Source organism: Puntigrus tetrazona, chromosome 15 (genome assembly GCF_018831695.1).
Source record: "Puntigrus tetrazona isolate hp1 chromosome 15, ASM1883169v1, whole genome shotgun sequence".
Lineage (NCBI taxonomy): Eukaryota > Metazoa > Chordata > Actinopteri > Cypriniformes > Cyprinidae > Puntigrus > Puntigrus tetrazona.
This window is the reverse complement of record NC_056713.1, coordinates 2,138,567-2,162,917: the sequence shown is the minus strand read 5'-3', so window position 1 is coordinate 2,162,917 and position 24,351 is coordinate 2,138,567. Positions and strand designations below refer to the sequence as shown.

The 24,351-nt window shown below is 37.2% G+C and overlaps 1 protein-coding gene and 2 long non-coding RNA genes across 8 annotated transcripts; 1 reads left to right on the top strand and 2 right to left on the bottom strand.

Annotated features, from left to right (window-relative positions):
• Positions 1-1,274: 1,274 nt before the first annotated feature.
• Positions 1,275-3,574, bottom strand: LOC122358956. Its single transcript, XR_006252664.1, has 3 exons — positions 3,509-3,574; positions 1,696-1,739; positions 1,275-1,598 (listed from the first exon to the last, which is right to left on the bottom strand). It is a non-coding gene; the product is annotated as an uncharacterized LOC122358956 (long non-coding RNA).
• Positions 1,649-24,351, top strand: scn2b (sodium channel, voltage-gated, type II, beta). Of its 6 annotated transcripts, none has more exons than XM_043258958.1 (8): positions 1,652-2,191; positions 2,280-2,419; positions 2,541-2,751; positions 3,568-3,724; positions 3,807-3,893; positions 3,981-4,055; positions 4,914-5,076; positions 14,006-14,161. In XM_043258958.1, the coding sequence occupies exons 1-8, from the start codon at positions 2,104-2,106 to the stop codon at positions 14,015-14,017; spliced, it is 933 nt and encodes a 310-aa protein (XP_043114893.1). In that variant the 5' UTR covers positions 1,652-2,103; the 3' UTR covers positions 14,018-14,161. The 6 variants fall into 6 exon arrangements, 5 of the variants coding, with proteins under 5 accessions (XP_043114892.1, XP_043114893.1, XP_043114894.1 ...); XM_043258959.1 differs by having other exon boundaries at positions 1,659-2,191; positions 3,807-3,867; positions 14,006-14,141; XM_043258957.1 differs by having other exon boundaries at positions 1,649-2,191; positions 3,807-4,055.
• On the bottom strand, positions 4,513-5,595 carry LOC122358955. The gene is made up of 3 exons (XR_006252663.1): positions 5,454-5,595; positions 5,152-5,308; positions 4,513-5,036 (listed from the first exon to the last, which is right to left on the bottom strand). It is a non-coding gene; the product is annotated as an uncharacterized LOC122358955 (long non-coding RNA).

Genomic DNA, 24,351 nt, shown 5'->3' with positions numbered 1-24,351 from the left:
ACCACCAGGTATCTGCATCTTTGTTCGTTAATTGAATAGTTCACCCAAAAAAGAAAATTTCCTTAAAATGTACTCGCCAAGCAAGCGGATATATAGATTAATTTGTTTGCTCATCGAACCAGATTGGGAGAAATGTACGATATAGTGTAAATGTACGAATAAATGTACGAACACAATAATCCACAAGTAATCCAACTCCAGTTTGTCAATTGATGTCAAAAAGATCCATAATTAACCCCTTAGTGTTTCTAAGGTTTTGTTTTGAATGGGATCCGTGCTTTAGGAGGGACATTGCTAAGGCATTTGAACTGTGAACTATTGCTTCTGGCCAAAATACAGGTTCACAATGAAACCTTTTGTCCTCTCACATCAAAACACACTGACATACATGTTTTTGCTTGTAAAGAGTGCCTGATTTGTGCATATTCCTCCCCTGATTCAGACAAGCTGACCTTTTCGATGTAGAAAGTGATATAATATGGATGCATTGGTTTACAGTTAAAAATGTCTTGATGTATTTTGTTTCTTACAAACATGCAGCTTTTCATTTTCATTTTTTTAACTATTCCTTAGGCCTGCACAGTCAAAGACAAGACTCTGGATAGATACAGTAACTCAGAAGTACATAACAACATACTTACTAGTACATAGTAAAGTGCAATACAATTCAAACACATAAGGCACATTTCATCGCAAGCTATATGACCCGAAAGAGGCTGCGTTGTATGTATTACATAACATTATGTATTAATTTTAGATCAACTGTAACCTGCTATGATGTAGCAACAAATATCCATTGATTATCTGCTCAGAGAGGAGAGAAAGACTTTTTTAATGCTTTTTTTAAGCTATAGCTTAAGAAATATTCTTCGTCTCCAAAAACCATCCAAATGGATATCTTATCACGGTTGTACTTTCTCATTATCTAATTAATTCAGGATCCACCAAGAAGACTCACACTGCATATAAATAAAGGTTATTCTGAATCTTGTAATTTGCATTATGAGAGCCACTAGATGCTGCAGCTGGCTTTGCGAACTGCGATACATCCCATGAATACCGCCACTGTTGCATCTTGCATCATATAATCGTTTTATCATCTAATACGCATTAAAGTCGGCTTGTTCTGTTCCAACATCTGGCCACCGCGTGCGTTCAGTAGCAAATAATTGATTATATATTCTGCTACTCGTGAATAGACTCAATGATCTGATGAATAATTCAATGATTCAATCATAAGTGATTCAGATAGCTGCTGCGTAAGCACTGTTTCGGTTTGACAACAAACGTTGTATTCGGCGCGACGCTCAAGTTTTGTTCATGAATAATTCCTTTTACAACGCCGATGAAATTTCTGACCCATGTAATGACATCATCAGCTGACAATCGTGTCTTTCAGTCAAATCAACAGAAATGGCAAAGTGTTCTGTGAGAGCTAAAGGAGTTGAATCAGGAAGAAGAAATCGATCAATGCGACAGATGTCTTTGTTTATTGCCTCAGGTGATGTACCTGCTTCGTTTAACATGATGTCTCTGTTCTCCTGAGGAAAACTCCTCTCGCTTTCTTCAATCTAATATAGCTGACATCAAACGATACACTAGAGGGCGAAAGAGATTCGTTTTTACTATTTGTGGAAAAGTTTATTTGACCGACCTCCTCTCCGTTCCTTAAAAGGATAGTCATTATTTACTCACCGGAATTTAGCCATGCCGTTCTAAAACTGAACGCTTTCTTTGTTCTGTGGAACATAAAAGAGATAGTTTGAATAATGTACTTGTCGCTGTGTTTACGAATAGGATGCATAAAACCTGATCAAAGGAAACTAGGCCTGCTTCTCAGTGCTGATTAGCTCTCTTTAAGCAAAAGGACTATGTGCACAAAGGAGAAACATGTTTTATTCTGATCATGCGCTTGACCACAGAGGATGCGGTAATTTCTTTTTTTACACTGATAATTAACCACAACAGAATGTGCCAGGAAATGGCATATAGCACTTCTCTAACGGAAGCAAAGAAATGTTGAGGCATGCGAGATCCGGACTCCATACACGAGATCTTCTGGATCTTGGAATTACTGGCCTTTACTTAAAATAAAGCATATTTATGTATTCCGTTATAAAGAAGAAAACAAACTTCACAGGGTCTTCATGCTCAGTTATGCGGTGCCTGTTTATAGTATTTATCTTCACAGGTAAGCACAATTATTTTGATCCGTTATTTTAATCAAGCGTATTAAGCATCGATTTACTTTTTCAATATAATATGCTTTCGGTCGACAGTACATGGAACCTATGGTTGTGTGAAGACCAGTCCAGACCAGAAGGTTAAAGCCGGGACGGATGTCCATTTGTCATGTAATTTCTCACAATGTCCTGGACCTCTAGACATCATGTCTGTTAGTGTGGAGTGGGAATTCATGGTATATATTTTTTTTTAGGAATACAGAAACACACATACATTACACTTTTTATTTTTACTTTTTACTTATTCGTATCGTATCATTTGTGCAATTATTACATTTCTGTATTTTTTAAACCCAGGATATCTCCTCTGAGCCAAAAATAATCCTCTACTACATCAGAAACCGAACTGTGCCACTTCCTGGTGTGTTTTTTAAGGGAGATGTCAAATTAGGGAGTTTTGATATACAGCTCCAATCCGTGACCGATAAGAACAATGGAACTTATCTATGTAGACTGCGTCTCAATGGCATTTTTCACAAGAACCAAACACACCTCATTGTGCAATCAGGTAGGAAAGCCCTTCTTTTTTTCAACAGTTTATGTACTGTTTATTCGTGGGCCGGTTGTTCACGTGACAAAGATTTGGGACATTATTACACAGCCAGTAAATTAACACAATAAGTTAATCCCAAACAACAGTAATGAGGGAAATTCGTCTTATTTTAATGAAATGTTTGCTAATTAAACCAGTGCTGATGCTGGTCCAATTGGAGGCTTATGCAGAAATGTGTGAAGATCTGTTTAATGTTTAGTTATGCTTGACATTTCAAAGAGTTACTCAACTGCATGTGTGGATGTTCTGTGATAGTATGATTAGAGGACAGGACCGATGGCCATATATAGACTGTGTAGATGATGGGTCTACCCTATTTATTATTATTAGTAGTAGTAGTATTAATTCATTTAAGTTTAGTTCACATGCTAAATGTACAATTTGCAGTATATAAATTTAATGAAGAATACATAAATCGTTGTGTTTGGTTTAGTGCCTTTGAATTTGTTAAAAAGAGCAACCAGCTCAAATATATTTCTATGTGACGCTAAAGAGCAGAGAAATGACTGCGGAATATTTTGTTATAATATTTCACATTATCGTAGTGTTTCATTGCATTTCTGATCAAATGAATGTTTTGCGAGCATAACATACTTTTTTGTTCTTTTTAGTCTAAATATAAATATCACAACCCCAAATGTGCGCATATTAGTTACTGAGTGCTTTTTGCATTGCGTAGCTTGCTTATAAACACCCAGCGTACAATAAATACCTGTTCTTTGTGAATTAGTTTGTGCAGTAGATCCAAGTTGTTTTCTTCGTTTTCCCCAGCACTGACCAGGAGAATCCTTCCAGGTGTGAATCGTCTGCAGACACCTCCTCTCTGGTGGCCGTCTCTGGCATCGGTGGCTGGGCTCGTGTTACTAATAGGCACCATGTTTTTGGGGAGGAAAGCTTACAGATCAACCCAGAGAGAAAACAACTCAAAGTAAGTCACTGTCGGTTCACGGAGAGAAATTGCAGCTGGCAAGGCATTTTTTTCTTGCTTAATATGCTTTATTTTCTATTAGGCAAAATATAGAAGTGGTTAACAACAGCTCTCACGGTGAAGACAAGGGAGTGACATACAGGGTAACACATCTACGTTACTTACTTCTGTATGTCTGCTCTCATTTCCTCTCTTTGCTTTCTGTAGTGGTAAAGTCAATTGAATCAAACTTTCTTTGGTTTAAATTTCGTCTCAGGTGGGATTCAGCATGCCCGACCTTGCGGACGCGAGCAGTCCTCCCGGCAGTCCAGATAACATCTATGTTACCATGGTATGGACATGAAAACACAATATGAAACAGACAAATTAACGTGAATATTTGAGTTGTAGAATTTACTGTTAATGTTGAGTAGATTTGAAATTGCTCGTGGAAAAAGAAGTGTGCATAACTGATATTCGCTGCGCACTTTAAATCGTAAAACTATATTTTTAGAAACCTGTTTCGCGTATAGCGTTTCAATGAACTAAAAGTCCACTTAAGTGTACTCAGTGAAAGTACACTATGTTTCTTAACGCACTTCAGTACACTTTCAAAAAGTGACAATGTTTTCAAATTAAACATTTAGGTGCAAAGTACATTTTAAATAAGTGTTTCTATTCGGCGTCCTGACTAGCATGTAAAGTGTGTAAAGCTGTAATTTAAATATATTCAGTATTACAAAGTTAGTATGAAATAAACTAAATTACAAAAGGTTAAAAAAGAAGTGACATACACATTTCAACAGAAATTGAATTTAAGCTTTTATGCTTAAAAGTGCATTCAATATATATTTCATGGACAACAGAATTATGATATTACATAAAGATGTACTAAAGTTCTAAAACTCTCTTTAAACCATCTATAGCCTATTTATTATATAAATATTAATGCTTCATTACATTGAATGTATTTTAAATAAACCTAAGCACATAGTATATCACAACATAATTATAGACTCAATAAAATTCCATGTGGACATTAATTATACACCTTAAATCTATTCTTAATGCCTAGAACCTTTATTATTTTGAGTGAAATGTGTATATGCATACACCCCTTCATGTGTAAACACACTATTTACCATTTATCACAGAAAAAAAAAGTGTGTTCACGAGATGTAAAATGCTTTTTGTTTGTGCGTATTCTCAGCATGGTTTCCCATTGGCACCAGATGCTCCTGTCACAGCTGGACGCAGCAGACTCCTTCCTTCCGATTGGAAGCCGAAGGATGACGAGGAACCCGTATACGTCCCCTGCCACCAAGATTTATCACTTAAAAGATGAGACACAGAATAAGCGATTATTTAAATTAGTAAGTAAGTATTGTCAGATACGCATTATATAGTCCCCAAAAGGACTTTTTTGTAAACTCTTTTTCAATACTCACCAGCTGACTTTTACGCTATCCCTCATAATAAATGTTTTTTTCCTCATGCACCTCTTTCATCATCTACCCGATGGCGACAGTGGACAATATAGTTAGTATAGTATCTTCTCAGCGAGTTCTCATTAGCATGAAACTTCCACTTCTTCTGTTTCTGTCTCTGAAAAAAACAACAACACAATTTTCTTACAGTGGAGAAGTGGTTCTAAGCATCACACACACAAGTATTAAAGCAAACTGTCCTTTAAAATTTGATAAACTGCAGACCAAGAGTTTTATAAATCATCATAAAGCTAGTGGCTAACCATTATGGGCACACCCTCGACGAATCTGCTCTCGTTTCGCTAAACCGATAAACAAACCGCCTACTGTATATCTTTAATAATCATCATCGTATTTTTTTGGCACCATTCTCATCTCTCATGTGTATTTCCACCTCCTGCTCATCTCTAGTGCACTTTGATGTCCATTAGTGAGGAGATGAGGAGAGGTGGTCCTACTGCAAGCTAGCGCTTCATTACTTAGTTTTGCGTCAACGGCCGTTTGGTTTTTCCTCAAGCAGATTCGTGCGTTGTTTGTTTTCGTTTTCTCAGTTGACGAGAGGCACGTAATATAAATATGCGTTCAGATTTTATTTCATAATGCAAAACTGAGTCCTATCGTGTTTTATTTGCTGCTCTCATAGTGTACTGTAACGCCGTTCAACCGAACCCTGAAGCACCTCAAAAGGCAAACCACAACCATACTATCAACCAGTTTTCCTTCTACAGACACTGCCAGCCATATCATAGCACAAATATAAACATTATACGCGCTTTTGTGTACAATTGAAGCGAAGAAATAGATTTTTCAGATATTATTTTCCGCTACGTTTATTGTCATCGACCAAAATGCCTATTTTATTGCATTTTGGGAAAGCGCAGTGGGCGTCCGCTTTGAAATTATCCTGTGTTGCAATGATGGTAATTCTGGGTAAGTAAAACAGCTTCTAATATGAGGGGGGGATTAAAGCGCTCCATTCGACGTTTTAAATCATTTCAGTGTATCAGGAGGACAGATGTGTTCATCTAGCCGTGCGTATGCGTTGAAGGATGCTCGTGAAATTACGAATGTGTCATTACATCATAGCATTGTTACAGAAACATTGAGCGACACTGTTGTGATGGGGTTTTTTGTTGTGGTTGTTTTTTTTTTGTTTTAGTTTTTTTTTTTTTTTTTTTTTTTGCACATCAGCATTCACTGTTTTGATTGTGAAGCAATTGTGAGGGCATTCATCTTGACTATGGAACGTAAACAAGACACACACACACACACACACACACACACACACACACACATATATATATATATATATATATATATATATATATATATATATATATATATATATATATATATATAATTATTTTCTATATTCATTGCCACAGAAGAAATAGTAGGCTGGATTAATCATCTGTTAACACTGTGCGATTAGGAACGTGTCGTATTTTGTCAATAGGTAGTGTTTGGATCACTGTTTTACCAGCGAGTCTTTCTTGAAGTTACATCGTTACACCAGTAGGTGGCAGCAATTGAACGCGCTATGAGCGAGTCATAGAATCTTTCTCTAAAACGATTCCTTCAAAACGCCGATTCACTCAAAAACGAGAGAACTGCTATTCTGCTTCGTCTTAATCTGTTTTCGTTGGTGGAACAAAACATAATTGTACTTATTGTGAATAAAATATAAGCTGAACTTCATCCTCCCTCCCATTGACTGTTCAGTAAAGATATTGATAAAAGAGAATTTAAACGACAGTAATAAGAATAACGATCATCATCGTTAATAATACTTTATAAAAATACAGTACTTTTAGGTGATGGAAATTATATATATATACATACATACATACATACATACACACACACACACACACACATATATATATATATATATATATATATATAACTTTATATACATTATGTGATGTTTGTTTTGTAATCTGTGTGCATTTTTTTAGGAAACAAAAAGTAGAAACATTTTTAATATGTCTCTGCTCAAAATGCAGATAAAACATATAATGTCTAGTTAAATTAATTAATTTGGCAAACATGTTTATTTCTATAGCTGTGGCCTCGTGTTTCTGTTAAAGGTTGCATGAGGATTATGTATTTCAACAGAAGGCAGATGACCTACTTTCTTGTGCGTAATCCATGTGGCATAGTCCACGAACTATAATTCATTATTTTTATTCATAGCTTAAAGGGAAAAAAGAAGAGTTTCACACCTCTGAAGTGGGAAGTTGGATTCAAGTTCAAATGCAAACAATGCAGTTTTTCTAAAAAGCCACTAGAGGGTGTAAAACCCAGTTTTTCAGTGACAGTAAAAAGACATGACCTGCAGTTATAACTCAAAGCCAGTTTCACTTAACTGTCTACCTCCAAAAATCCTCATACTTCTAATCCTATATTATTTAATAAATTTAAATGACATGGCCATATCGCTATTAGACATTTTCTAAACGTAGATGAAAAATGTCCATAAGAATGCATGTATCATGTATTAACATGCTCAGATTCATTTATTTAAATATAAATGGCACTGTAATACTTTTTAAAAAACGACAATAACATTCAGAAATGCGGCTTAAGTGTTCAAATATGTTATTGCATGTTTTATTTTTCTTTTCTTTTGTTCTTCCCTTGGTAAAATGATTTGCATATCAATACCATATTCAGTTATACAGATAAACACTATGGCTTTCAGCAACATTTGTGTGGCATCCTCTACTCCAGATGATTGAATTTAATAATACATTTCAGTCAGCTTCCTGGAAAATACTAAATTATTCCACAAGCCCCAAAAGCTATTGAATTCGATTTCTCTATTGAAAACACCTCTTTTTTTCAATATAAACTTACACTACGCTACAGTTTTTATATTATTTTTTTATATCATTATATTTTAATATTTTTTATTAATTGTGTATTTATTTATTTATTATAATTTTGTCTACAAGTTCGTCTCATAAGAGACTTCTTTCAAAAACATATCAACCCCAAACGTTTGAATGGTAGCGTAGTGTTTAGATCGATAAAGCATAGCAAATATAAGTCTGTCAGCATTTATTCACCATCATGTTAGTCCAAAACCATCCACCTTATCTTTAAAAGCAGAAGTTAGCTATTTCCTGTCAATGTGTGAGTCTTCCAATTTATCAGCTGCTGAAGAACTAGAATAACAAAGCGTGGTGAACTGCAAAACTGTCTGCACTACAAACCAGCTATGAATTAACGCGACAAGATAAGAAATACCACTTTGCAATATCCAGCAGCATAACTATACATTTGAAATAACTCACACCTGGAAGCCTTGCACATTTAGGTTACAAACAGTCACGGTATGTTAAAAATAAGGATAGGACGTTCTTTCTTCTGTGGAACATCATGCGGAATTCCTTTCATAGAATGAAACTAGAGCTAAAAACTGAACAAAAAAGCGACACGAAAGACTCTTTTTGTTATTCACTTAATCGAGAGTCACGGTCAACATTCACTGCCATCGTATGGGAAAGAGCAACGTGGACATTCTGCTGTAAATAACTGCTTTTGTGTTTCAAAAGGTCTGGTTTCAAGACATGGTGGAGATAGGGCTGGGTGACTGATGACAGACATTAAAGTGGGTAATTCATGACATGATATTCGTTTTGGGGGTGAATTATCACTCTGAATAGTGGATCGATAGATAGGATCCAACTGCAGTAGCACACGGTTATCTGTATGGTAACATATGGTATATTACTTCTCACTGAGATACAGATGTCTGGATTGACACACAATATTTGATCCATTAGGCAGAAACAAATGTGCTGTGCTGAAACTATCTAAGCAGATTTGTCGTAGGTTGTATCCATTTTAACAACCTCGTTCTGTTCACTTTTGAAATTAACAAGGTGATTTTCGGTAATTAGTAAAAATCACATGAATATGAGTAAGAAGTGAAAGGAACAGTGAAACATCTCAGTGCTATTAGACTGTATATCAGCACACTTAGAACGCTGCTCAGCTAACCGGATTATAGAATTATATGTAAATGATAACATATTTACTTATTGAGTCTGGAAATGTAGACAAAAATGTTTCAAATGCGGAAGACTCGAAATGCATACCACTAAGTGCATACCGTTGCAGTTTCCGACAATAAATGACACTATAGGTGCTTAAGCAGTGCATGCTTTTAAATGCTTTCGTATGATTAGAGTCTTATTAGAACTTAAAGGGATAGTGCACCCAAAAAATTACCCCCAGTGCATCCAAGATGTGGGTAACTTGGGGAACACAAACAAAGATTTTTAACTCAAATTATTGCAGTCTGTCAGGCATATAACGGCAGCCAATAGGACTCACGGCTTTGAGAGTCAAAAAAATCATACATAAATGAAACCGTGACAATATATTGAGGACTTAAGACGATGATCAAAAGCCGGCGCAGTGTAAACAACGAACGACGTATACGCACAACAGATCGTTTCCTTCTAGTAGGCCAGCGCACGCATCAATGATCATAACTAATAGCCATCGCATATGCTAATGTTGTTTAGATATCAGTATCAGATATCACTGATGGATGCTATGAGACTCGTTTTCCGGTTTGGTCAGGTGATAACAAACACGTTTTCTTTAAAGCTGATTTGAAACTATATGCATCGTTTAAACAACTGAAGTGAAATCTATATGATAAACAAATTAGTTCAAAAATAATCTAAAAGGAAATAAAAAAGTAAATCAGATCAAATGTGGGATCTAATAGATCTTTCTGTTATGTAATTTTGAATTAGGAATGGATTGCAATATGTAAGTAATCTACCCAGCACTGTATGCGTGTGTGTGTGTGTGTGTGTGTGTGTGTGTGTGTAATATTTCTTTTTGCATGCATATCCAGCTCCGCAACGTACCTTGTCCACATTTCTCCTTTAACCATAACCTTGAGAGCAGAAAAAAGAGGACACAGACAAGCGCAGGGAGGGTGTAGGGATGGGGTTTGTCAGGGACCGTTGTGTGAGAGAGTGCTCCACTGCAGTATTTTATGCCTACAGCTCTCTGAACCGGTGAATATTGATATATAACCGTCAAATCGGTACCCCAAGAGTGGGCTAGAGATGTCAATGTTAGTCAGACCTCTTATATAAACCCGACCATTTACAAGCAAGAGTTATACAGATACGCAGGATTCACTGTAGCGTTCAAACTACAACGGTTTGGCTATTATCTCCTGAGAAATGCACGGATTCTGCAATTAAATGTGCATGGTGCGTGCGAAGGAGTTTTAAAGCGTCTCTGCTGTGGCACAGACCGCAGAGAGAAACGGACTAAATATACATGAAGGTAAAAGGGTGGGTGGAGACGACATTGACGTATTGCTGCTATTGAGTAACACGCCTGGCCGAGTGCTGACTCTGCATGTGTGTGTGTGTGTGTATTTGTGCTGAACTTGTGTGTGTGTGAACATGTTTCAGCCCACACCGAGAGCCTATACAGCGACACGATGCAGCACCGCATCATTTGTAGCACAAAAAAACGCCATGTTTATAATGTATTGTTGCATATCCGTATAGTTCAGATCTTGCCTTGTTAGCATTCTGGATTTAGCGCACTATAAATCATAATAGTTACCGAAGCTATTCACATATGCGTGAGGTTTGTGTGTGTGTGTGTGTGTGTGTGTGTTTCTCTGAACACAGCTGCTGTAGTTCTTGCTCTCTATCCATGAGGACACCTGATTTTTCTAAAGGGAGGGGGACGGACTAAACTGCAGCACTTTGAGGGGGTGGGGAACGGATGGGATGGGAGGGTGTGACGAAGTTGCTGCTACTACTGCAGAGAGCCGGGCCGATAAAGCATAACTGCTGCAGCAGTGGGAACTTGTCCAGAAACACAAAACTCCTGACTGCAGAGGGATGAAATGGTGCAGAGGTGGAGGAATAAACCTTTAGACTATATATATATATATATATATATATATATATATATATATATATATATATATATATGGGAAATTAATGATCATAGTAATAGCAGTGCAACATGTAGTGTACAGTATGCTTAATACAGATACACATTATAAATCGTTTATTTACATTGAACTTGTTAACACTGGAAAAACAATGGTTTATTTTAGGAATCATAAACACATTGCTTAGAGTAGAATGACATTAATACTGTAAAACATATTAAAATATGTAAAATTTGGTGCCATATATTTAATGTTTAAGTGAAAATGTAAATTACAGAATGCGTTTTACTGATCGGTCTCAGATTTTCGGGCTGTAATGTTTTTAATAAGACGTTTTTATGCTATATTGCACCACTGTTTAAATGTTTAGGGTCATTATTATTATTATTATACACATATGCAAATGTTTAGTTTTTTTTCTTTCTTCTCACTAATGTTCAGATATTAAAATGGAATAAAACAGCAACAATGTGCATAGATATCGCTATCAGTTCACACTGATGTTAACTTTTTCTCAGACAAGTGGATGCTATAATACTTCCTACTTTCGACTTATCGTTCGTTAGGAGTCTGGGTCGCTTAGAGACCTTGTTTGGCCAGAACAGACTCACGACACATCTGGGCTAGTCCAGGTCTTAGTCAGAGGCTACCCCGTAGATCGCTTACCTTAATGCAGCCATTTCCTCAATAGACTCAAAAAGAGTAATTTTTTATGCGTTCCCTAAGTAATAGCATGCTAAGCCAGTTTAGTGGCCAGAAGTCAAGATCTCAAGACGGCTCCATCCATCGATCGTTGATCTGACTCACCCTAGCACGCCAACAATGAGGAAAACCTCAGAAGTCACTAACCTACTAGAAAAGTTATTTCAGACAATATTATAAGTTAACCAAGATTGACGTTTATTTTGCCAGGCAAGAATAGGTTCCAAATTGGTATAATTCATAGACATTTGCACAACTGATCAGCAGTACAAAAATAACACAAAACAAAGTAAAATAAACTTAAAAGGTCATTATACCTGGTCTTTAGAAAATTACATAGTATGGTGTATTTGGCTACAGAATCGCACCTTGTTGTGTTTTGTCACTTTCCTTATATACTCAGACCAGACAAAGATATACCAAATTTAGTTATAAAAACCTTTTGGTGTCTAGGTTCCCGTGCTCCAGTGTCACACCTGGCTGGAACACGTTCAGAGACCCAAAAGGAGGACACACCCCCTTCTCAACAGAACACAGTTCTACCAAGTTCTTAATCTTCTCCATAATATAAGTGATTACTGTGAAATTGAGACCAATTTACCGATCGCACTGAGACCTTTTAAATGAAGCCAAACATGAAAGTGAAGAACAATAGGTTAATAAGACACATGACATATAATGCCTTATTCCTAATGAACTTTAAAACAAGTCTTTTGGGCAGAAGGAGGGGAAGCAGGAAGAGCAGAGGTGAGGAGGGTGTCATAAACACAACAGGGAGGGGTGGTTGTGTTTACTCTCTTTTTGGAGTCAGATTAGTCTTATTGCATTTCGGGTTTTTGATTCAGCTCCTTACAAAAATATGTGCATCGTGCAAGCAGTAGACAAATGAACTGAAATGAAATCTATGTGATAAACAAGTTAGATCAAAAATTATCTAAAAGTAACCAAAAAGGCTTTAAGTAAAAAAAAAAAAAAAAAAAAAAAGTGAATAAAAAGAAGGTTGATCAAATGTAATCTAAAAGTAATCAGATTAAATGTGTAATCTAATAGATCACTGACTGTTTTTTTTTTGAACTAGGAATGGATTACAATTTCTATGTATGTATTTGTGTGTGTGGTATTTATTTTTGCATGCATATCCAGCTCCACAATGTACCTTGTCCACATTTCTCCTTTAACCATAACCTTGAGAGCAGAATGAGGACACAGAGAAGCGCAGGGAGGGTGTAGGGATGGGGTTCCATTTAAGGATGCCTTAAATTAATCAAAAGTGGCTTGAAGCCTCTACAAACAAGTCTTGGAGTGATTTTCTATTATCTTTCTATTCCACAGATAATTCAGTTTACACAAGAAAACGGCAGCCGAACTAATTTCAACTAAGTAAAAATAATACTTAAGGACTAAATTTGCGAATAACAAAATGATTTCTCAAGTATCATGTAATGTACTTCAGAGTAATGCTGCTGACAATTCTGATTTACAATCACTGCAATAAATTAAATTTAAGCAATTTGATTTAATTGTTAAATGGAATTGATTGTTTTAACTTCAAATAATATTTCTCAATATTTTACCATATTTTTAATCAAATAAATGCTGTTTTTAGTGAGCATTAGAGACTTCTTTCATAAACAAAATTATACCAACCCCATACCATTCTATGCTAAACTCTTTAAAAGTGTTTGAATTATTATAAATCTCTTATTGTCATATCAAGATATATGATACTACTCAAACTTTTTAAAATGACATTTTAATTTACTTGAATTGCACGTACATAACATGCAGTTAAATTTTATTTGAATGATCCCTTTAACACGTTCTCTCGACTATAAGTAAAGTTGCACCTACGTAACTCTCACTGTTAGTAGAGTGTTAGTACACTGGTAGGGTTAGGGTTAAAATAAGTTGACATGTTCTTGAAAAGCTAACTATAGTCAGTAGAATGTCTGTTGGGAGATCATTCACAATAAAGAGTTAACAGATATTAATCTGTTTTATACTCTAATGAAAGTTAGTTGACATAGGTGCAATGCTACTTACTATCAACAAAATGTTCAAAAGAGACCATCAAAATAAAATGTTACTATGCATGCATCTACAGAAGTATCTCACCAGTCAGATGTCAGGAATTCGAATTGTGTATATTTGCATCTCTCATAGCCTGTCCAGTGAACTCCATGGATGTGCTGGTGCCACCACAGATCCTTGCTCTCAACGGGACAGATGTCAGAATCCCCTGTGCGTTCACCTCATGCTACAAGCTGGACCCCAGCAAGTTTGCCATGAACTGGACCTATCAGGAGACAAGCAACAGCACAGAAGAAATGGTAAGGCAAAAACACTAAACACGCTAATACCATTGTCTTACCAATTCTTTAAAATTACACAAATTCCAAGTCTTAATCTTTCTTGATTCAAAATGTCTTCTTTTCCAAGTTCATGACTTATAAGAACAAGATAACACCTTTGAAGTCGAGCCGATTTGGAGATCGAGTCATATTTTCTGGAAACCTGGATAAAAACGACCTGACCATCACTATTTTAGATGTGCAGTTGACGGATGAGGGCATGTACAACTGCTATGTGCGCAACCCTCCAGACCGCTTTCCGGGCAACGGCACCATCCAGGTCTTCGTCCTGACTGAATGTAAGGCTTCAGTATGGCCCAAAAAGCTCTAAACGGGTTATTTTAGGAGATGCCACGATGAATGGTGTTACCTAATTGCAGGTGTTGTTTAGCCCAAAATTAGAAAAGAGTGCTGCATTGATGTATTTTTGAGGTTGTTCACTCATCAAAAAGACACATTTCTAGTGGCTTTTGGATTATTACAGAGAATAATGTTTAAGAGGTCCTATGATGTTGCTAAAAATAATGTTATTTTGTGTATTTGATGTAATGCGGTTTTCAAAAAACACTACGTTTTCGTACAAAGCTCATTGTTCTAAAAAAGTGAGCTGTGTTCTGATTGGCCAGCTATCCAGTGTATTGTGATTGGCCAAATACGTCAGGCGTGTAATGGAAATGTTATGCCTTTCACTATAATGAGATGTCCCGGCGCTATTTGCTGCATTTAGTGGAGACACTACAAATAATAATTATAAGTACTGTTTTTTATGCATCACATAAGCCTCGTAAACATGACCATAACATACCATATGATCAGTGAAACGACAAACAACAAGCTATACTGCTCAAAACCCATATTTGAATAGTAAGTAGCAGATTTTGTTAATAAGAAAATGTAATTAACTTACAGACTGTGAGTCAGAAGCACCAGACTGTCCCTCTTTATATCTTCTGTGCACAGCCAGCATAGGCTGCTCTGCAGAATCAGAAATCAATCCTTCGTAAATGTGCTGAACACACTTTAATATTTGGGTTGCACTGTTCTGCAGCAGTGTTATAAATACAACTTAACTACTTATTTTTATACTGATTGTCCAAAACATGGCACCAGCAACAACACTATTTAGTCTTTGCTACTTTAGGCATCTTATCTATGCACTGACAGCTTGTAACACTCCTAAGAAAGGTAAAGTTAGGGTTAGGTTTAGAGAGGGATTTTAATAAAATATAAATAAAATAATGTTTGTGCACACAGTTTGTACTACAATACTGAGGTGCTGATATTGCTATGCTTTGCATAAATAACTAAATACTGCTATTTTTCATTGTGTAAATATATTGCTATTTGCACTTAGAGTAAATAGTATATCCCTACAATACACAACAATACTGCTATTCAGCATCGGCCATTTAAAAAAGAAATTGTTTTTACTTAGTCTAAATAGCATCTGTTGCTATTTACACAGTTCAAATAGCCGCTGCTTATTTTAAAATATCACAAGGCATGAAAAAAACATCAAGATTGGCAGTGTAGCGTGAGATTGCAAGCATCATTACAGTGTAAAATAATAGACATGTGGACATATCTGAAACAGAAAACTAATAGATACAGCGATATTCCCTCCCCACTTCAGAAACTGCAGGCTTTCAAACAGACATGCACACACATCCACATGAGAAGCTTTTATTTGACAAGGAATGGCGTGGTCTCCAAATTAAAGATGAAAGATGCCGAAATACATAATACACATTTTATCGATTGTTTATGTTGCTAAGGGTGTTGCTCAGTGATACACAGAACCAGTGGGTGAAGCGGTCATACCCGTGCTGTATCGTGAATAATACACAGCTGCTGACCAATAAGAATCCAGAATCCATGAAACTAATCATTTTATAATAAGTGTTATGCAAGTGAAATATTGTAATGCATTACTTTTAAAAAGTAATTTTCCACAGCACTGTTCATAAATTATTACTGTTAAAACACTGATGTTACATATGTTAACTATTTTTATGATCTTCCTGGGCCTAGAACGTCAACTCTTGATTTATGTTGTTTTCCTCAATTTTTGTCTTCCTCTGCCCAGTGCCACCACCAAGAGATTCGACCATTGCTGTTGCCATCGGAGCATCTGTGGGGGGAATTCTAGCTTTGCTTATTCTGTCCATGGTCGTGGTGAAGTGTATTCGCAGACATAAGAACCAGGAGCTGATCTCAGATGAGCAGAAGATGGAAGAAGAGGGCAAAGTAGATGGAGAAGGAGGCACAGAAGAAGCAACAAAGTAAGAATTTGTTTCTTTTTCCTTTTCTTTTTTTGTAATAAAGAGTTTCTTCTCTATAAACAAACTGCTTACTTTGAATCCTGAAACAGACAGCCCTAACCCGCCATCTTAGCCATGGAGGCCTAATGGATGGTGGAGCTCCATCCTACACATTCTGGTAAAAATAATTGCTAGCAAGTGTGTTTTGGTGGGTCATGTGAATGTGGTTGACAGTAGCCCTTTCAAGTTCTCCATCTTTGTTTCATTAGCCTGTTCTTTATGTTTTTGAGTTCTTTACCTGAATTACCTGGTTTCTATCAGTCTGTTTATAGTCGTGCTACATGGTTGGGTTCTGTGGTGTCTTTGTGATAGTGGTATGTTTTTTTTGTTGTTTTTTCTCTCCATAACTGCAAGTGACCTGCACTTGAGTTCTTTTAAAATATGTAACTAGTAATTATCTTTTTTTTGTACCTATAAATAAACTTTTTATATAAACCTGCTGTACATAAACATTTGGTAGCTGCTAGTAAATGTCGGCTACAAAAAGGTAAGTAACACATTGAATGTGACATCATGAAGTAGAAAGACTAAAACAGTACTTTCCTAAAATATATTTCCTCACTTCTGTTTTATATACAACTGTATATATGCTGTGCATATACTGTAAACAGTTTGAGTTAGAAAACAAGAATAAATAAATTAAATAATTAAATAAGCAAGTAATGACTTCCAATAATCCTTTAAAAAATAACCTAAAGAAACTATCATTTCTATATATTAGTGCTGTCAAATGATTAATCAGAATTAATGGCATCCAGAATATATTTGTTGTGTACATAATATATGTGTGTATATTGTGTATATAGATAGATAGATATTTAGATTTTTTTTTTAATAATGAGGCAAGTGAATAATTGAATCAGTGGTTTGGAACCACTTCAAACAATTAGAAAAAAATGTCTTGACGTTATGTATGTACCATAGTTATTCGAGCGGAACAAGATGCTGTGTCGAAATGTTTTGGGAATGTGTTTGGAAGACCATTTTTTGAAGCACGTGAGGAATCAGTCCAAAATGTGCAGGGTGATGTGAGCAATCAGGAAGCAAAAAGGTGCACCAGCAAATGCACATGTTAGCATATGATGAAGTGTGTGGATGAGATGCAGCATCTTGTTTACCTTAGGAAACCATGGTTACATATGTACATTCTCAACCAAAACATTCTCAATCAAGAACTTGAGCTGCTTTAAATGCTTTGGAAACGAGAACACCCATTGTGTCATATAACCAAATCCCTGTCTGGTGTGTGTATCTGGCAAGTACATCAAAACAAGATAACTTGGAACCCTGGGGTAGATGTCAAGTCCAGATTATAAAAGTGTGTGGAAGGGACTGGCCTGCCACAGCACAAATGTCTTGAAGGGCCACACCCACTGTCAGGACCTTGGAGGCCACCATACTAAGCTTTGAGTGCACTCCATGGATGATGAGAGACCAGAGGATTCATAGGCCAGTGTGATTGTCTTGACCACCCACCAGCTCGGTCTGCTTAGCCGCCCAAACCTCTTTCTTAGGCAGACTGAAGCAAACAAATAAATGACCTGTCTTATGCCACGGGGCAGCTCTGTGGACATAATCATACAGTGCTCTCACTGGACAAAACATATTGAGTCTTTCCTGAACTGCTTCCTGGAAGAGAAGAGGACAGAAGTACAATGGGCCCTAGCACAGATGTGGGTATTTTATGGACATACCTGAGGCTCAGGTAAAGGAAAGCCCTAATCATGCCTGAAGTTTGGACACCACACACCCTATCTTCTTAAGGAAGGATATAGCAAGGAAAGACTGTTTTTAGCATGAGGAATTTGTCAGGGACCTGGTTATTATGTTCAAAAGGTACATTGCAGAGAGCCTCTAGAGCCACCTAATGAGGGCACCTTGGTGCGTTGTACTGCCATCAGCCTCTGGGTGCCAAGGAGAAAACTTGTGAAGAACAGGTGCCTTGACAATGTCTGATCAACTGGAAGGATGTGCTAAGCAGCTATGGCCATTTATACCTGAATGGAAGAAGATAAACATACTGACATGTGCTCATTCAAACACTCCAGAACTGTACCAACTGGGGTGAAGAATGGTGCCCCTGCCTGAGAGAAGATGTCCTTCCTAATTGGAATCTCCAATGGAAATCCATTGAGAAGGGACACAAGGTCAGAGAATCATACTTGGGCTGACCAGAGCAGGTCTACTAGTAAAAGACGAACCCTGTGCTGGCATACTCCGGAACTCCTAGGAGCAGAGCAATTGTGGGAAAAGAATACAGACGAAGCCTCGGCAGGTGAGAACCAGAGCAGACAGTGTATCGTTTCCTGCGACACACAAATAAATACACTAGCCAAACTCCCTCCAATTCCCCGAGCCTCAGCTCCTGCTTCAACTGGATTTCTGCTTCCTGATTGAGGTGCCCAGGGATATAGACTGCTCTGAATGAGAGGAGCTTTCTCTGAGCCCACAGAAGGATCTGGTGTACCAGCTGGTGTAGGAGGCTTGAGCGCATACCCCCCTGCCAACCTTTACTGGCCTGGTGAAAAGCTTCAGGGATGAGGCTGAAACCGAGGAGAGATAGCTTGCTAGCATTTGGTCAACCACTGGCCTAGTCCCATATTCCTTATCATTCAATCCCATGATGTTTAGAATAGTTTGTGAAAGTGGGGCTGAAGAGTCAGGATCTCGACACTTTCGTTGTGAAGATCGGTGAAGAATAGAATGCTCCAACGTAAAGGTTGTAATTAACAAACATTCATCAAGTTTACTTTTTCAATAAACACCCTGCTTATGGACTGGGCAGTCGATTTTAAGCTTGGCTACAGCACAAATCACAACCACCATTAGCTCCTCATATGCAAGGGGTTGTGGTGGCGGGTCTGCATTTTTCTCTGTGTCTCCTGGGGTAAGAAACCACAGGGTGGACTTCTGATCTGAAGGCAAATACAGCTTCTAGCTGAATATCACTTCTCTATACAGAGTTTTTCATGACTGACTGCTTATACAAACACACACACCCCACAGATGCACTCGCTGTATGCCGGTGCACCTTTATGCTTAATGGTTGCTCACGTCAACCCTCTTGTCTATTGAACTGATTCCACAAATGTTTCGGGGCCCAAGCATTCCCAAAGCATTTTGCCACAGCTCCAATTCCTGAAGGGGAACTCACTCAGATGTTAAACAACTTTTCAAACTTTCGTGACGTTTTAGTATACATGTTCTAGCTTGAATTAGTCTTTATTTTAAAAAAAGAAAAAATTTGTACTATAAGCATATTTCCCAAATTGAATGGTATTTTTCCTACAAAATAACCACAAATGGATGAATTGATTAATTAGCTTATATTCAACAAGCTGATTCAACATTTTCTCATGTCTGTGCATTCTTTCTTTTTACCTTTCAGAAATTTAAGCCTCCTTCCCGAAGATATATAAAACTTGTTTGACTCTTCATCCTATAACTGTCTCATTCAACATTCCTCGGTTTTCTCGTGTAGCAGTCAAACATGTCATATAGGAAGATCTCCACCACAGTGCCATGGTGTCCAGTTACCAGTGAGAAAACAAAAAGGGTTTCAAAATGCCTCTTCCACTCAAAACGACAGGTTAAGGTAATAACTTCCTGCAGAACTCTTTGTTTGGACCACCCTTTTTTTCAAAGCCAAGTAATTTCTTTTTTTCTTCAACTACTGCCACTATTAGCACTATTAATATCAGCCATCCAGTATTTCTGCTGAGAATTTTCTAAAGAGATGAATTTTAAACTACACAAGGTCCTTCTTACAACTGCCAAAGTGTTTTTACCCTTATAGTGTTTATACGTTTTAAGAGTCTCTTGAGAAATCACTGCCCTCAACAACCTCTCAAGTGGATGTAAAAGCATAATGTGTGTGTTTGTGTGTGTGCCTTCTCATTATGCCAGTTTCCCCCCGTTGGGTCTAAAAGTTTATGCTGTTTTTACAGCAGACTTTTAAGCCAGGACCATGACTACACATCAGTGTTCAAAATCTATAAATCGCTAGTTGACAGCACATAGCACACCTCCAAAACATGTACAATCATTGCATGACAATTTCCTTATGCATGATACACACAATTTGCACAAAACAAATCATCAATTTGCACAAACATCTGGCACATTCCACAAATAGAGTATATTTTGCTGTTCCATGACATTTTTAAAAGCCTTTATAGGCATTAATGCTATGTTGTCTTTATTTCGACCTATTATATATTGCATATTTGTTATCAAAAATGAAACTTAGCATGACAAATGTTTTTGGGGTTTTTTTGCTCGTTTGTTAATGGTGATTTTGACTTCTTCCTAAGAGGACTTGGTCTTCATGACTATCTAACAAGTAAAATCACAAAAAAGCATCCATCCATCCATCTTCTTCGCTTATTCAAGGTCGGGTCGTGGGGATAGCAGTTTAACTAGGGATGCCCAGACTTCCTTCTCCCCAGACATTTCCTCTTCTGGGGTAACACCGAGGTGTTCCCAGGCCCAGTCGAGAGACTTAGTCCCTCCAGCGTATCTTCCCAGGCGTTTCCTGGTGGGACATGCCTGGAACACCTCCCCAGGGAGGCGTCCGGAAGGCATCTGGAACAGATGCCCCAGCCACTTCAGCTGGCCTCTCACAAAATGGAGGAGTTGACAGAGTGACAGAACTCATCACCCCATCTCTAAGTGAGCGCCCAGCCTCCCTATGGAGGAAACTCATTTCAACAACCTGTATCCAGGATCTCATCTTTTCGGTCATGCCCATAGCTCATGTCCATAGGTGAGAGTAGGAACGTAGATCAACTGGTAAATTGTGAGCTTGGCCTTGCAGCTCAGCTCCTTCTTTACCACGATAGACCGGTACATTGACTGCATTACTGCAGAAGCTGCACCGATCCATCTTTTAATCTCTCATTTCATCCTTCCCTCAATCATGAACAAGATACCTAAACTCCTCCACCTGAGGCAGGACCTCCCCACCAACCTGAAGGGGACAAGCCACCCTTTTCTGACTGAAAACTATGGCCTCAGACTTGTAGGTGCTGATTCTCATTCCAGCAACTTTACACTTGGCTACAGTGCTAGCAGGGCGCTCCCGAGGCGCTGGAATAGTTTGCCAGAACCTCTTCGAGGCCAACCGATAGCCTTAATGGCCTCACTGAACTCCTCCCAGACCCAAGTTTTTGCCTCCACAACCACCTGGGCTGCAGTCTGCAGTACGCATCCCTTACTTCCGTAGTCCACCACCGGGTTGGGTGGTTGCTGCCGTGACAGGCACTGGAGACCTTACAGCCACAGCTCCAAACAACTGCATCGACAGTGGAGTCAGAGAACATAGTCCACTCGGACTCAATGTCTCCAAGCTCCCTCGGGACCATTCCCAACAGACCCTCACAGTACGTTTGGGCATGCCAAATCTGTTCAGCTTCTTCCCCCACCAACAGATCCAAAATTTAAAGTAAAAGTGAGTGAATTCTTAATTTCTTTACTAAACTTATTAAAACAGATGTCCCCCTTTACTAAATAAGTAAATAAACAAATGTGTGAGACCCCCAAAAATAAGCTAGTTTGGATGTAAATAATCTCTATTTTCCCAATTATAAATAGACAAAAGATCAAAGAAATATTGTACTCTGTGACATCTTAATTTATGCTAAATTTGCTCTAATTTACAACCCTGAAGAAAAACAAATGAAGCTATTTTGTACCCTATTTATGGAAAATGCCATTTCCAAAACATTGCTTTCACACTTAGCATCATCATTTCAGGTGCAATTATTATGTGGCAAGTTACATCTATATAAATCTATTTATAGATAAAAGCCAAAAAACAACCTATTCAGAAATTTGATTGTTAATATTACCAATTGTGTTTAACATGTATGTTGTGGTGTGTTATTGGGAATGTGTGAATTTATTTTAATTGAGTATCTTATTGAACGTATAAACTGTGGAATTAATTTTTTGTCAATACTGAATTTATTAGCCTCATAATCAAATTTCACACATCATATAATCTGTTCTGAAAGAGGCTAAAATGGTTTTAAATTGAGTAAAAAGCAAATTAAAGATAATGGATTAAGGAATGCGCATTTGATCAAAGGAATTAAAAAAATCGAATCTGTATGACATCATACAGATTAAATAAGAAACTTTGAAGTAAACTTTCAAGTAATTGGGAATCCATCATGTAATGGTAATCCAGTTTGAAACACAGTGATTGTAAACCTTTAGTGGACTCGTGGTAATAGACTGCAGACTGTGTAGTAGATTATGTAGGGAAGGGACAGGTCCCCTACATACCATCTGCTAAATCAAACAATTTCAAAGAATAGCCTCAATAGTATTTTGTGTTATGATCAGGAAACATGAGTATTAAATAGCTATATTCAATGAAAAATAAATATATAAAAAATATATAATATGTTTGTATATCGTAATCTTGGATGATGTTGAAAAGTAGCAGTATATGTCTAATTTAAACATTCTGTATATTTAAATTGAAGACAATGTCATAAAGATGTAGGCTCATTTACATTTTTTTCTTCTTAGTTCTGATATAAATCCTTGTACAAGATATACATTATTTGCCTACAGACCATAGGAGTAAAGTATGTCAGGATTCATTTTACTTCATGTATATTGCTTGGTGTGCATGCTGTAACACTGCATTCATGCAGCACAGGCCCAAAGCCTGGAGCCACAGTGATTTTGTGGCCAGGAAGCCCCACCCTCTGCTGGGCAAAGCCGACACCCACACTGGCTTCTGTTCACTCACACTTTAACTCACTCAATCCCCTTCTGACTGGCTTATTTTATTTATTTATTTATTTTAAATTACACTCCTAAATCATATTGTACTCCAATAAGTATTAAATAAATCAAGTTGTACTGCTTCTTGTTATATAAAAAAGTATCATGAAGGATTGTTGTGTTACCTTTATAATTTAGCTCCATTTTGAACTCAAATTCACTGTTATGGAATGTATCTATATCATTGTTGATTTTAACGTTTAATTCAGTAATGCTTTATTGTATCATGAACCTAAACAGAGATTTCTGTATTGTGTAATCATTGCTGTTAACTGTTATTGCTATGTATCCAATGATAATCATGTATTCAATGACACTCAGTTACTTTGTTCACTTACACATGTATTTACCATGTATTAGATATTTACGTAATATGAGCAACATCAGGCATCCACAAAACGACAAAAAAGTCTTCTGAAGGATATAACAAAACCATAAGCTCATAATTTGATTTGCTGCGCAGCAGTTAACATTAAGCAGCTTGTGAAATCCAGACTGTGGCACAATGATTTTATGGCTAGCACTTTAGTGGTTGCCATTCATAGATTGAGTTGCCAGGAAGCATTACTCTAAATCCCTGATTATCTTCTATTAGAATTAGACAACCATATCCTAGTTACTTGTTTGCACATATTCATATGTAATGATGTAACAACTGGGTTATTGAACTGTTAAAAGCCTGGTATTATGCTGAAGGCGAATTTTATCACATATATGATGAAATCATGATACCATATTATTGATTGTACTGCCTTGATGTCTTCTTTAATGCATTTGCCTTCAAGTTTTAATTTGTACAACAAGATCGTTCAAACGTAACATTTCTGTGGGCATAAACAATGACAGCAATCCAGTGAGGTTGGTTGGAATGGTTCGGGGACCAGTTTTTTGCTTGTTTTTCCATCATGCATGCCTCTGTTTTAGTGTGTCGCTGAATGTCTGACTCTGGCCTACTTTAAATACATACTGTATGCTTGCACTGCACCATAAATAAGAGCTGCATCACTGATTGTTTTTTCAATAAAAACAATGAAACAAA